This window comes from Dromaius novaehollandiae, chromosome 5 (genome assembly GCF_036370855.1).
Source record: "Dromaius novaehollandiae isolate bDroNov1 chromosome 5, bDroNov1.hap1, whole genome shotgun sequence".
NCBI classification, from domain to species: domain Eukaryota; kingdom Metazoa; phylum Chordata; class Aves; order Casuariiformes; family Dromaiidae; genus Dromaius; species Dromaius novaehollandiae.
In genome coordinates, this window is record NC_088102.1 from 60,282,282 (window position 1) to 60,298,065 (window position 15,784).

The 15,784-nt window shown below is 39.0% G+C and overlaps 1 protein-coding gene and 1 long non-coding RNA gene across 7 annotated transcripts in view; one reads left to right on the forward strand and one right to left on the reverse strand.

The window, feature by feature from the left end:
- USP47 (ubiquitin specific peptidase 47) overlaps window positions 1–13,516 on the reverse strand; it is a 58,283-nt gene extending 44,767 nt beyond the window's left edge. For both annotated transcript variants that reach the window (XM_064512988.1, XM_064512986.1), the window contains exon 1: window positions 13,359–13,516. In XM_064512988.1, coding sequence (XP_064369058.1) covers window positions 13,359–13,397 — 39 coding nt within the window. In that variant the 5' untranslated portion in view covers window positions 13,398–13,516. The remainder of the gene's footprint in view (window positions 1–13,358) is intronic.
- A 99-nt stretch (window positions 13,517–13,615) lies between these two features.
- Window positions 13,616–15,784, forward strand: part of LOC112985639 (uncharacterized) — a 33,573-nt gene continuing 31,404 nt past the window's right edge. For all 5 annotated transcript variants that reach the window (XR_010389480.1, XR_003259790.2, XR_010389482.1 and 2 more), the window contains exons 1-3: window positions 13,616–13,958; window positions 14,741–14,872; window positions 15,472–15,640. This is a non-coding gene — a long non-coding RNA (uncharacterized LOC112985639). The remainder of the gene's footprint in view (window positions 13,959–14,740; window positions 14,873–15,471; window positions 15,641–15,784) is intronic.

Below are 15,784 nucleotides of genomic sequence, written 5' to 3' on the forward strand. Positions count from 1 at the left end.
GTTACTTCATTTCAGAGCTGTTTTCTCTGGGAAAGCTCATATTAGTATGACCCCATCTTGAAATATTCAGCTTAAGGTAATAAAGCCATGAAGTTATTGACTTTCATTATTTGCAAAACTTTCACAAAGAGTCTGCCTTAGCATTTCTGTTGTACAATCAAAAACAGAATAAATGTTATCAGTACAACACTGTTTGCCAACTATAGACAAACATTAAATAAATCAGTTTCTGAATCTGAAACTTCATATTTTGTATTTTTCCAGAATGAAAAAACAGAAAATGAAGAATACATTTGGAAAGAGAATTATGTTATTTCACATCCTCATTCTTAACTGCATGCTCTATAGCAATCAAGATCACTGCAGCATATAAACTACTGATGTAACCTTTATCAATGTGGCCCATTTGCCCCACCAAATGAGCTACAAAAATAGCCACAATTAGACTGCTGCATTTAACTTCCGTCAGCAGGACAACAGGTGGACAGCTTTACTTCCTTATATACAGAGAAGCAATAAAGTTCCGAACTTCGAGGCTTGAAGTTCTAAAAATTTAAGATTTGTAATTGTGTCTAGTAATTGTTTTCTCTACACACCAGCTGGTAATTTCAGACTTGATAGAGGTTTTAGAAACTAAGAAAACACTTTAAATGTTCTGTTGCTATTGAGTTCACCTGCTCTCAACTGACAAGATACATACGCCTTGCTAATTGACTTAAAGGTTAGTAAATAAAGTCCATGAAATATAATATTAAAAATCAGCGATTCCAAAATTATGAAAACCATCAGTATATTATCCTGTTCTAAAGACTTAAGTCTCTCAACCTTCCTTCTAGCAGGCAAGGTCCGAAGGACCCTTACATTGGCCCAAATTTCCTCTTCCTGGAGACAGCCATATTAAGTCTGGTAAACACGGGCCACATGTAGTTTTCAGGTGTGCTGTTTCACTTGGTGCATGCGGTGGCAAGTGAGAGGGAGGGGAGGATCCGGGCATCGTCAAAACTGGACAGAAATACCTACAAGTCACTACTTCTATCAAGAGCTGAGAAGCAAGCATAAGGGCAGTCATTTCGCAGTAAAGGGCTGCTAAAGGATTTTCAAATTATTTCGTGCTAAATGAATTCTGCATGGCACAACTTAATTTTCAGTACTTCATTTAATGAATCATCCACAAATCAAACTTGCAAACTATATTGTCTATATGATGTTTGGTAAAGAAGAGCCTTCAACTGCTCTGACAGGACAAACCGCACATAAGCACAGATGTGTCAGTCTTTCAAATGCAGTATTCCATACTTTTCAGTTAAAGCATCCATTGCACCACTTTTTGAATATTTCAAAATATTCACTAATTCAATTCCACATTTTACAGAAAAGCTCCTTTAAACACAGAAATTTGTGCTTTATAGTGCAATAAAGAACAAAGATCTTACTATACATAAAGATGCCTAAATTTTACCTGATAAAAATGAATGTGGAATTCACTGACTGGGTCATTTGTCACACCTCATAAAACAGATTAGCATATTAACTACACAGGCCAGGGGTTCCAAACAAAGGTACTCGTGGTATTGAAAGAGGTACACACAAACACCTTCTTACTGCCTTCACCTTGGAAGAGGCAGAGAACAACTGTTGTGGCACCACACATCCACTCTGTACCTGCATAAAGTTCTCAACAGAGCCAGGAAATGCTGCGACTTTACCATACTACGACAGAGTATGCCTAACACCGGTAGCTTAGCAAAGTAAGCTGGGGGACCCTCAACACTGCTACATTTTTAGATGCTTAAAAGCTGTACGAGCATCTAAGAAGGCAAATGCAGCTGGTTACTGCAATTTGGAAAACCATTCTATGATTGTTTTATCATGTAAGTTTTCTCAAGTTAATGTTTTGGTCAATAAATACTTGGGATATTCAAAATTCATTATACATCACATTAAAAACATACAATTTCAGATGTAACCTTTAAAACTATCAGAATACCACAGTTTTCATCCCAAGTCATTCTATCTTCTACATACTTCCACTTCTAAAAATAAGATGAGGTTCCCAAACCTGCATGCAGATAATGATGTATTAGACCAGACTTGCATAAGAATTCTTGTAATAAACACAAAATTAAAAAACAAACAAAAACAAACGCAAACAAACAGATCAGACACTGGTGGACATTGTAGAGAGCCACTGTGCATAAACATTTTCCCCTATACCTTTCTATAACATATTTTGAATCAACAACCTATATGGATGCAAGTCCATGAGAACAAATAGCCTATAAGATGCAGGGCATAAAGCATACTGTAGCACTGAAATAGTTCATACTGTAATTCTGTAAATACTAACAAATGAAGCATCATCACTAGTGCCATCTGCAAGACTGAGACATCAGCTTTGACCAGTAGCAGTCTTAGCACTGCATTTAGATGTGGTTGCTATTCTCCAACTTTGAAACACTAAATTTACTAGAACTGTATAGTAGTATTTCATTAACCTTAGATGGACTGACCAACTGAGATAAATTTTATTTTCAAATGACAAAAGAGTCTCCAAGAACTTAACTCCTGTTTCAATGTAAAACTATTTTATAAAAAAATTTCAGGGATTGAAAGTGAAACCTAAAGCTAAGCTCAAACTTCATGTAACCTTTACCTAATGTTTCCATACTTAGAAAACTTCAAAGAGGCAAAAATACTAACATGAACCAGTAAGTAAAATCAGAAGTTTCAGGTCAAGAGTTTAAACAACAGATGTGCAAAGTCTGGCTGCCAAGTGAAGTTAATAGCCTACTGAGACTTAAAATAATCACCAATACAGAAGTCCCTAAATGTTCACACCCTATAAATAATTCGCATAAATCACTGCAATACAGAGGAAAGACAAAGAGATCACTAGCAAGTGCCAATAACATGGTAGACATCATGCTCACATCCACGAAGTGACTTGGGTGATTAGGCCTAAAACAGCAATTCTCAGCCTTCACATAGCACCAGCAACTTAACCCCGTATGAAATGTACACAAGTGACTACTGCCCATCAAGTTACCGCTTGGCAAACTTTGGGGCGCGCATTCTGGGCTCGTCTAACTGATTGTGTGCCTATTTCCAGCAATTACAAACACAAACTTAAACTTGGTAGCTTAAAGCACAACAGAAGTAGTTTTCACTAATATGCTTTCATTTCTGAAATACTACCACACAAAAACACTCAAGCAGTAACCACAGTTGAACTGACAAGAACTTTGTTTCAACTCTTCTTTTCAGCAACACTGAATTGTTCTTGGATCAGCTCCGTGAGGACCCACAATTCAGGAATCTCTTCGCCTATTCTAAGAGCTCCCAGGCTGTTATCAACAAACTTGATGCATACAGACAACAATGCATTCTGCATGAAACATGAAGGCCAAAGTCATTTCAAACATACACCAAAATACAGAGAGAAAAATAAGGGGAGAATAACGAGACTGATCTGGGTTTCAACCTCCACTCTAAAAACTATCTATTTACCTTGTGAATTTTGAACTAGGGACTTCATACAGTCCTCAGAGCCCACAACTCCCTTCTCCCACTGCCTGGGCTGGTCATGCTCCATGCTTTTTCTAAGCCCAACAAAGCTATCTTTTTCAAAGGACATCTTCCCTAATACAAACCGGTGAGAAGGTCACTCTCCTGGGAGGTAAAAGAGGGAGTGTAAAAGCCCCTGGAATGAGTGGAGCATTGAACAGAAGTTCTCCATCACTTTGGATACTACTGTAGTTACTAAGAGGCCAAAGAAAAGAGAAACCTGACTCACATTTGGCTGTGTTTTAGAAGAAAGAAGCAACCTCTTTTTGAAAGAGATAACTTACAGGAACTAATTCTGGGAACATCATGAGCTGTTTTTTAAATGCAGGTGCCTCACTGCAGCATAGTTTTAGGTAATCAGGGAGTAAAGCACATAAGTTAGGAATGCCTGAACCAAAACACATACCAAAAAAGTATCCTATAGTACACCTGTGGTAAACTGACTAATCTATTTTTCTAAACATTGATCCCAGGAGGTCTCAATAAGCAGAACCATTTTCAGCTAACTGAATGTATCTTGTGTTTCTACTTTTCTCGAGGCAAAATAATTTTGAACAACCTTCAGATACAATCATTTTATTCTGAATTAGACTGACTGACTTTGTGGTATCAGGTTTGTGTGCTTGAATAACACATTTTTATCCCCAACCTCAAATTCTTTGTTATATCCAGAGAGACTTCAGGCAAAATCCAACAACTGTCCTTGGAAGCTAGTGATCAGAATTACTGAGGAGGAAAAATACTTCACTCAGAGCCTAAAATACCAACCCACATTCAAGAATACATATGCTGATTCTGGCTACTTTTCTAATCACTGCACCTTCTCCTCACTCTCCTTTTTTTAGTGTGTGTGTGTGGGGGGAAGCGCAATATCAAGGATTCGTGCAACTTACTGAAGCCCTTTCAGTCTATCCTTTTGACCAGCAACACCAAGATGACAAAAATAGGAAGGCTTACTAGTTTATTTATTAGGTGTGCCTGCAACTAGAAAAATACTGTGCAGCTCTGCTAAAGCACTTCTAGATGATTCTTTTTTAATCTTGATACATATGCTATGTAATCTTCTGGTTAACAGCAAAGACTTACAGAGACATTACTTACCTTTCCCACTCCACAAAAAGGAAGTTTGCTCAGTAGAAATACAAAACTGTCATCTACAATCAGCAGTTTACAATCTGCATTAGTATTTCTGCACTTCTACTCACAACCCTTAAGAACACTGAATCTAAAGCTAGTCCTTTAATTGTTTTCCTCCTCTGTATTAGGTAAAACATTTTATTTTTAAGATGGAATAAAAGTAGAGAAAAACAATCAAAAAAGATGTGTAGTTGTGGGGGGCTCCCCCCTCCATTTTTTAATACAATTTTTGAAAGAGCAATGGAATTATTTTTTCAGTTTGGCATAACTGAAACAGAGTAGGTTTGTTTTTACTCTCACTGCTTATCAACTTTTAATACTCATTTTCCTGTTCAGCTGGAACACAAAGATTTCAAAAAACTTCTCCATCCCCACAACTGCAGCTAAAGAGACTCTGAAGACACAGTGTAAGGAAGGGAAAATTTAGTTTTACACAGAAAATTTACACATAAAGAATCAATACATCTAGCATTCTTTTAATTAAGAATTTACAAAATATTTTAGGAGAGTGCCAACGTAATCAAAATCTTAGAGACTTAAAATACAAAAGCAGGCTATCCCAATTATGCTCCCCATTAAAAAGTTTTAAGTCTGACTTCAACCCTGTAAACTCTCATACATATGTTTCAGTTTACACAAGTGAACTGCTTCACTGTTTTACTCATATACACATTTGCAGCATTAGATCCTGGGTTATACTGCTTCCCTCTACTTCAGTCTATAGCATTTAGCTATGCTTTCCTCTCATAGTATGTGCTATATTTCAAAAGAATTAAATTAATGCCCTACTGATACCTAAGATCACTAAAATTAAAAAATTACACCATTATGCAATAATACTAACATACCTGCCTACTTGGTAAACTTAATGCACAGTAAGACATTGTTGAATCTACAGCGTACTAAAAACACTTGACACTTCCAAGGCAGCCTAAGAACTTTGAATGCAGCAACGCTCTAGTTATACAAGTAGTTAAGGCTTGAACAGCTGGAAGAGCTGCCAGAAGAAGCAGTCTTGCTCCCATCTGCTTATTTCCACCCCCACACTGTCCCCTTTCTTCTGCTAGTACAAATGGTCATGCAGAGCTGGCTCAGATAGCTAATCCGCCTTAAAATTAATCATTTCTGGATTTTTTTTTTCCAGTGGGTTAGTTTTAACCTGAACCAGTCCTCTAGCTTCTCAACTGAATCCTTAACTCTTCTTGGGAGTGACTGAGTGATGCAGTGGTATCACAGAGTAGTAGTAGTCTTTTAAACATGTTTATTATAATATAGTAGTAATTAAATTACTAAATATCAATACCACCTGGCTTTAACTCCCACTTCTATCTAGAATGTCCTAGAAGAGCAAAAATTGTCACTACTGCAGCAAGTCATGCTGCTTTCTCCTCCACCTCATGCTCACTCAGATTTCCAGCCTGCTGCAGATACAGGACCACAGCTAGAGATCATAGAAGTAGGCTAAGACCTGGCCTGATGCAGGCATGGGGAGAAGAGCGGTGCCAGGAAGTTTTGCAGCAGTGCCACTAGGATCTTCTTTACTCTCTTCTCTGCCCCATGTCAAGTTAATTGCTTTCAAAGACCTTCTCATCAGAAATGCTTAGCTCTAGTAACTTTTTTTTTTAATTAAAACACTGCTTGCTACCTCACTGAAATAAAGTAGCATACCTGCTGTAAAATTGTCCCTCCCATAAAATAGTCATATTCATTACAGTTATAATGGATACACACTTCAAAGTCTAATGCTTCTAACTTTCTAAACATGTCCAAAGATAAAAACTAAACCTCAGAAATAGAATACTTTGTAAGGCTAGCATTTAACTTTGAAAGTTTGTTCCTACTATTGTGGATTTCCGTGCCATTTGTAGAAAGCATTTATACAAAGGTATAAATATATAAATACGTATATACAGAATATACATAATATATAAATATATAGAAGTGAAAAGAGGAGGAAAAAATGGTATTGGACCAGAGAGAAAAGGGACATTCATCCATAGTGTTTAAAGGACTACAGAAGAGAAGGATATGGGAAGTGTGTCTCAGGACAGCTGAACTAGAGATCTAAACTTTTATTTTTCATTTGTACTAAGGCTACTTTCCATCTCTTTAAAGTTCTATGTTTTAAAAGATTTTAAATGTGCCTTAAGAATAAGAAGATTTGGTCCTCAAGACATTCTTATCTTCTATTGGTCCTTTAAATATGCTAAATTAAGGTGATTCAAGATTAACTACTTCCCTTAAAAAAAAGTCAAAGGTAGCAACTGTCAATCATGCAAGAGAACATCATGCAATGTCTCCTTGTCCTGCTTACAGAACACACAAGAACTTTAACAAATGAAAAAAGCAAAACTAACCACCCCCAAAATAAAAAAGAACAAAAAATTAGAGATATTCCATTAAATCTCAACAAATGGTTTTACTTTACATTTGGAACCTCACTTCCTACTTATTTCTCTCACTTCTGTGAGAAATTTTAAATTTTAAAATTATTTTAAATGATTGGTGTCTCTCAACCATTGAGCAGTTTGCATATTTCACTCCTATTCTTAAAGATTATAATTCCAGATGATCATATTCTCCTTCATTCCTTGACCCTCAGTCATTTAATTTCTTGGGAATTTTGTACCCATCCAGACTAAGACGACCACGAGAATTAAATGCAAATGAAGTCTTATATATTTGCAAACCATTTGCCAGTCTCTATATATTCATTACAGTAAATATTTTTATTTGGATCTGAATTAGCTTTATCTTTATACTGTTTCATTTAGTATGCATCCTGTCTTCATTTTCTTTAACATTACCCTGCTCCTTGTTTTTCTTCAAAAATATTCTGAAAAAAAAAATGTAATGCAGGAACACAACACTGCACTTTATGTCATCCTATAATCACATCATTTATTTCCTATGGAGAGTCACAGTAGCAGTGGATGTGTTTTCAAGCTTACTGTCCGTTCTTTTAAGTAAGGAACTGCCATGAACTTTAATCTACAACAACACTTTCTTAGGCTCCAAATCTGCCAAAACCCTTGTGTTCTCAATTAAGAGATACAGGTGTAATTATGAAGGTATGACAGTGTATGCATGAGGAAGGACGAAAACGATGCTTCCATATATATGAAAGTTTTATTTACAAATGAAAAACAGTTCATTTTAAGCAAATGTATCTGCTTTTTTATTGATTTTAATTTAAATCTTTATTTCTGACCTCATGACAATATCCATACAAATCAATAAACGTATTTGCCTTCCATTCCTTAAGCTCCTGTAGTATTTCACATTACTTCTCCTTCCAAAGGATGCAAAGAAGCTAAAAATAATCTTGCTATTTATGTCTCTGTTTTCGGACAATATCTACAGTGAAAACTTTCATAGTATATCAAGTTTATTTCTCATGTAACTTTTAAAATTAGAGCATTCACCCATCCTACAGAATTCATATGTGCTTCTTCATGTTACTTAAAAGGCTTTCATCACATCTGATTATGGAGGAGATATTTCATGTTCAGGTTCTACTTCAAGAATGCTCCTTTTGACATGCAAGGAACTTCTTAGCCATAGTATATTACCTTTTAAGGGGTTCAGGTTGTGCACCTGCAGAATAATTTACATCAAAGAAAACATTTTGCTGAACTACTGCACAATAACCAGTTGTAAGCTATTTCAGAGAACTGCCAATCTCAAATTTTCAGAATGTGATTTTTCAGAAGCACCTAAAGAAGCCTCATACAAAAGAAGCCTTGTACACTGCAGTCTCAATCCTCACTGATTAAATTCAATCAAGTGATTCTTCTGCTGATTTTACCCCTTATCTTTTTAGAATGACTGTCCTGTCCTCCTTCTAAATCTTATTTCATCTTCAAATGCTGAGCAAGACCATTTGTTCAATACAAGCTGATAACATGCAAATCAATGCAAAACACAAACATAGAAAATACGATGCCAGAAACAGTTATTGAAACTGTGATCAAGTTGGTTATCATTTTACCTGAAAGTTTACAGGAAAAATTTAAAGACTTTCTAGTATCTTCAATGATCAGTTATCTAGTTCTACTCGAACACCATTGTTTTGAGAATACTGTTTTGCTCAAGACAAGAAAAATGTAACAAAATATGAAATAAGCAGCTCACCTGACAGCATACCATATTCAAAGGCTTGATACTAGCCTTTGATATCAGCTTGAAGTTTTTGCTATGAGAATCCAAGACCTTTTCAAACTGAATAAAAAACTTGAATATATAACTCAATCACTCAATTTCTAGAGATGTGGCTTTCATATTTGCTTTCTTATATATACACAAACATTTTCAAATACAACAGGAGGACTGGAGCTGTGACTGGATATGTGAACATCTACACATATTTTAGTGCATTACTCTCTCAATACTAAAGTACTGAGAAAAAAACACTTAAAAGAACCTCTGGAAAAAAAGGTTTCAATTCTGTCAGGACTAAACCTGTAAGCAGGCAACACAAAGTCAAGGCAAGGGACTACTCCAAGCTAAAGAGACAGCATACAAGCCAACATGTATCTCTGCAGAGTTTAATACTGACAGATATTTAAAGTATTCTCTGCCTCTGCAGAAGACAGAGAATGTCTCAAGTAAAAACCCATTACCAGGAACAAGTTTGAGAAAGAGCATATAACTGTACAAAAAGTTAAGTATTTAACTTATCATAATGCTGTACGCATTTGATTTGGCAAATTTAATCACCACCAATCCACAAAGTAAGAGAGATAACTGCATTTTTGTTTACAGTCATGTTCAACATTTATTACTTTCACAAAAGGTTAAAGTGGTAAGTTATTTAATTGTCAGATCCTGCTACTGCGTAATAACTTTAGCTAGTAGCATTTAAAGACCAGGGTTCCAGTAGCAAATAACTGCCTCTTACACAAAATCTTTCCATCAGACAATCTCAAAGTACTATTAGATTACTATCCCGATTATCTTCCTTATACTACAGATCAAACACCCAGATGTATAGGAAGGGGAACTAACATGCAAAGTTTACCAAGAAGCCCAGTGGCTGACCTAAGTGTGGAAAGATTTGACATACTACTCTCATGCCCTGTTCACCAAACTACATTACTACATGGATATCGTTCAGATAGCGTTTATTCACAAGGAACAGATGATTTTGAGGAATTCTGTTTGGATGCTCTGCATGTTTGCTTTTTTTAAACCTGCATTCCAGTTTATTTGCTAGGTTAACAAAGTGGTCAGTTTCTCTCCTTGTTGCAATGGTATCTTCCTGCTTTACAACAGAGCACACCAGAAGGGAAGCCAGGAAAAAACAAGAGAAGTTACACAGCTGTAAATACTAGTAGAATCTCTTAATGCATTGGAATAGAATGATGACAATGTCATCAGCATTAAAAAGAACAGCATCCCTTTACTAAACTAAATCAGAGAACATCTTACTCAGATTCTTGTTCTTCTACAGAAGAAGTTCGAGCAATAGCCACCAAGAAATATCTTTTATTTTTTCAATGCAGAAGATTAAAATGGATTCATTAGTCTAGAGATGAAGGGACTCCCATTAGTTAGCTCTGAGAGAGCAGTCACACTACCTTCTTTGATTTAATGGCAACAAGTACAAAGCATATATATTTATTCTGAGAGTTGCACTTTGGATAGTTCATGCTGGAACATGTTGAAAAAGTATCTGTGCAGCATTTATGAAAGTAGTGGCACAGGCATTTCAAAACCTCATAGCAAAACACACATTTTATGTGCTGATCAATTCTGGAAGTCTGGGCAATACCCTCCAAGTTCTGATACACCTCAATTTTCAACAGAAATCTTAGTAAAATTTACTGACATTATCAACAAGCAAACATATGCATCTTCCTCATCAATTGTGTTAGAGTATTTTATTATCCTGTATTTGAGTTAGATCCACCCAACCTAAGTTTCAGATCTACTTTAGAGAGGAGAGCTGAACTTATGCAATGTCTCAAAGGTAAAATCTTTGTAAGATACTAATATGACTATGTCTGAGAGCAGCAGTGTAACTACTAGTATTTTCCACTCATGCAAGCATGCTATTATTCTCTACAAAAACTTATGAAAAACACATGTATTACACCTTAAAAACAGCAATCTCAACTCCTGTCAGCATAAATACATATAGACATGAACTGAAGGCCTACACTATAAATAACCTAACACCTATATTTCTCCTCTTAAAACAAAGTAGCTGTCAATACTACAAATAACTCATACTACCATATACTACCATGGCATTATATAAGCTTGTAGTCAAGAACCAAAATCATTTTCCCATCTACTCCTTTAGTTGATTAGTCATTCCCCAGACTGGCCTAAAGCAAACAGATTTCTTCTTGCTCTTCTATACCAGAATACAAAGGAAAAAAAAAAAAAAGAATACAGCAGTGTGCTAATTTTTAGGAGACCTTGGTTCATATCCCAGTTTTATCTCTGAAACAGCACAAGACACTGAGCTACGCAAGCAGTATCACTCAGCCCTTTTGGAAGGGACAAGAAAGATCAACTGTAATCCTTCATCCACCCCAAAGTAGCAGAACTGAAACTCAAAAGACCTGTTTTGTCTCTGGCTGTTGATAATGGCATAAAAGGAAGATTTAAAGGATGGCGGTTGGGAACTCAGACCTGGAGAATTCTGTTTACCCATAACTCTCAGTGTTCTCTGCCACGAAACTATTAAGAATCTCCGAAGGATTTAATATGAATGTTATAGCATAACACTTGTAAATCTTCCTATAACTAAAGTTAAAATGAGGAAACACTGAAAAATATTGGAAAAGTTGATGATAAAGTTATATTATGACACATATTTTACCAGATAGGTTTAACACAGTTAATCTGTTTCTCTCCTCAAAATATCTGATTTTTTTATATTCTAAAAAAAACTCTATCAGTTTTTAAACAAATCCCCAAAATCTTACAGACTGACTTTTTAGAGAACAAATGGTCATCATATTTACAGCATTCTCAATATTGTTCCATTTTGTTTACTTGCAAAACGCATAGGAGAATAATATAGAACGTGAGAAAATTTGTTTAAAAAAAAAGCAACTCAGTAGCATTAGCAACAAAGTTTATAGTTGTCATACTGTATGCTTAAGATATCCCTATCTATAATCATCATAACTTTTTTTATATTCATCTTCCTTTACGCAAGCTTACCCTCTCTACAGATAAAAGTGTGTATAAAATCCGAGACCAATGAGTCAGTTAAAAATACACATCTGAATCATTCGTATATTCTGAATACAACTTTAAAGCCAACGGGGATACTATTAATATATATAACTAAAGAAACAGCTCAGCTAGATTCTTCTATTAATTAACTGGTCCGTTCCAGTTATCTACCAAGTCATAAAACTTCTCCTGCCTGTCTCCTTTATTGTTAGGTTTTGATTTTTTTAATTAAATACTTATCCTCCATTCCTTGTCTTACATTTTTAGAGACTTTTTTTCCCTAAAAAAAAAAAAAAAAACTTAGTCTCTTAAGTCTTTGGATTTAAAAAGGAGATAAAGTTTACTTGATCCGTACATATCCTTTATTTACCTGTGCAATTCCACGTACACAAATTTGTTTCCGAAATTCAGTACTGGTGTTTGTTTCAGAGTTGTGCTCAAGGATCATCACTTTGTTTTGCTAAACTCCATAAAATTAAAGCCCTTGCCTGACAGAGCTCCCTGTATGTACGCATGATGAAACAGGTAGATATAACAGGCCACTGACATTTGATGAAAAACAACAGGAGTGGTTTGAATAACTTAACAGAGCAGTGAAATAGTCAGAAAAGTTGGCTAAATGCATAAGTATACCTGCTCATGAAGTAAAGTTTCTGCTGAAATATTTCTGCAAGTATTACTCTAGGAATGATTACTTCCAAACGCTGCACGCCATCCCCGGAGGGCTTCCCTCCCTCTGCGCCAGCCCTGAGCGGTATCTCTCGCACTTGACACGTGTCAGTTGCCTATCATCTCAGGACAGAGGCTTAGCCTTCCCCTTTCCGCAGCCTCTTATCTTCAGCCTAAGGCCCAAAGCAAACCCTTCGACCTTCCTCCCCGCGGCGAAGCGGGCGCGGGCCCCGCCGCGGCGGAAGCGCAGCCCTCTCCGGCCCGGCAAGCGCGGCCCGTCCGCGCAGCGCCGCGGGCCGGGGCAGCGCTGGGGCCGCCGCCGCCTCGCGGCTGCCATTTCGCGGGCAGGTGCCCGTCCCTCCGCGGCCGCAGCGCCGCCAGGGCCCGGCCCGCCGGCAGCCTCCCGCTCCCCCTCGCCCGGCCGTGCTCCGCAGGCCCCGGCGGTTGGGAGCCGCCGCCGCCCGCGCTGCCCCCCGCCAGGCCGGGCCGGGCCGGGCCGGGCCGGGCCGCCACGCAGGCCGCCGCCGCCCGCACAGGTGCAGCGCCCCGGCCGGCCCCAGGCCCCACGCACCGGCCTCCCCACGCGGGAAAGCCCCACTCTGCCCCCCGCCCGGGGGGCGGAGGCCTCCCGCCCCCCCCCACAGCGACGGGCCCCAGCGCCCTCCCCCCCCCAACGCGGCCTCCGCTCCGGGCCGCGCACGGCGACGCTGAGCCAGGCCAGGCCGGGCCGGGCCTCCGTCGCCAGCCGCCGCTCCCCGGGCCGCCCGCACGCCTCGGCCCGCGACCCCCCTCACCTCTTTGGGGACGAGCTGGTTCTCCTCGCTGGGCACCATGGCCGGTGGCGCGGCGCGGGACCCGCAGCAGGCTGAGCCGAGCGGCGTCAGCAGCGGGAGGCGGGGAGACGCCCGCGGCGCGGCCGCCGCCCCCTACGCCGCCGCCCCCTACGCCGCCGCCAATCAATGGCAAAATGGCCGCCGGCGCCGCTCTCGCGAGACGGCGCGATGTCTGCCGCCGCGCGAGTGCGCCACGGGCCCGGCCGCCGCGCGGGGGGGAGGGGCAGAGGGGAGGGCCCGGGTGGGTGGTGCAGCGCTGTGTAGCCGGCGGGGCGGGTGGGGCCGCGCGTAGGGGGTTAAATTGGGTTGTTCTGGGCGAGTCGGGGAGCGGGCAGCTTTCAGCCAGGTGTGGGGTGGTTATTTCCTCAGGTGTGAGGGGAGATTTGTGAGGGGTTTCTGTGAGCCCGGGGTTTTTTGCCTGCCTGTAACAGCAGGGCTCCCGGCTGAGGCGTCGAGGCGGCCGAGGCCTGGTCCTCCGCCTCAGTGCTATGGCAGCCGCGGGGGAGAAACAGTGCCGAAAAGTTGGGCTGCCCTGCTCTTACCGCAGACACGCTTTCCTAGGTGTGTTGCTCCATGGCACCTGACCCATCCTTTCCAAAGCCAAGTGGTGTGAGGGACATGGGTTGAGGTTTAAGTAAGCTCTTTCTATTTATGTTATGCAGGCTTTCTCATGTGTGGGTATGATTTACTTATGCTCTAATATGGGATTAGGAAGCCAACAAAAAGAGTAAAAGAATAAAGTAGGCAGTGTAATTCTCCTAATGCACCTGCACTTCCCGTTGCGCAGAGAACCCCAGAAACAGTTCTCTGAAATAATACTGTGGAATTAAGGACATGCTTGTCTCTTTGTAAACTTAGGGCTAATGGCACAATTTCAAAGGAAACATGAGGATGTTTCTTTGGCATCCATTAGTTGCTGGGTTTGTCTACAGAAAGCTTATGTATATCTGTTTTTTGTGCTACCTCAGGCACACTAAGGATCAAATACTAATCTTTAAAATAACTAAATAGAGGAAAAATAATTATACATTAATGTCAACTTTTTTTTGCAAAGTACAATGTTTTTCAGTTAAAGAACTATTTCATAGAACTATTTCATAGTTAAGGTGATGTACTTTGCAAATAAAGAAGACTTGTATGTTTTTGTAGAAACATTCTTCTCATTATTTTAGTGTCCTCTTGTGGAAGAATACAGAACTGAGAACACTTTTTGATTTTGTGTCCAAAAAGTTTAGCATTTTGGGGTAATTTTTGAAACTTACTGTGTTCAGGATTATTGAAAATCTATTGTGAAGATTTAGTAAAATAAAGTGGTGTCTTTTCCCTTTTAATTTTTAATACAGAATATGTAACTCCTCAGGTTCCTGACTATCATCCTGCTTTATAGAAGGTGAGAAGTAGTGTGTTTTGGAGTCAGTATGTAATTTTGAACATTTGAAAAAGAGTTCAAAGAGGACATTTCTGTAAATAACAAGGTCAGTAGTTTTATTTTCATCTTATAAGTTTGCTATGGTAGATGCTACATTTCATACCTTTTTTATGAATTCTGTTCCTTGAACTAAGCTCAGAAATCCACTTGTTGAAAATTTACATGAATCACTTAATTTTTTCAACACGCTTGTGATGTGTTTTGGCTGTATAAATGGGTGCTTTCAAATTATTTATATAGTAAAGGTGAGTGGGTTCTTAGGAATTCTTGCTTTCTGGTTTTACAGCTTGTAGCATCTTAAAGTCCCTCATCTTAACGAGACATTTGATTCTTAATGTGATAAAGTGAAGCACCTAGACAGGAACGTAGGAGTCCCTTGCTTTTAATGATATTTTATGTTAGCTCAGCATTCTGTAGAGCTACCTCTCTACAGGAGGGAAAAGTATATGAAATGATTGTTTTTTATGGGAAAGAAGTAGGAAATTAATGAATTCTTGTCTTTTAGAGAAGATTTCTTTTTATTAATGAATAACAGTTGTGTTGCTGATTGAGGAGTTTGGTTTTTTAGGGCGACTTTAGTAAATATTTTGGTGGAAGCAAAGGTGTAATTCTACAAATAATGAAGAAGGGTATCAACATTTGTAGATTTTTGGAGAGGCACAGCCTATTGGTGATCCTCTATTGCCCAGCGGTGTCTGAAGATCCATGAGATCAGCAAGAGAGTATTTGAGTTGAAGAGCCAGAACGGAGATGTGTGTGTGCAAAAGAAAGGAGATACAATCGTGAAGGAAGTGGCTGGGAGGCTCTAAGGATGGTATGTGACTATCATTATGTGATGGATGCTCCTGGTTTGTTTGTTTGTTTTTTTAAGGGGCCAAAGCCTTTAGAGCTTGGGGGATTTTTCCTCTTTTGCACAAGGAACCCAAAATAGGAGTGAGATGTATTTTCAAAGATGGTG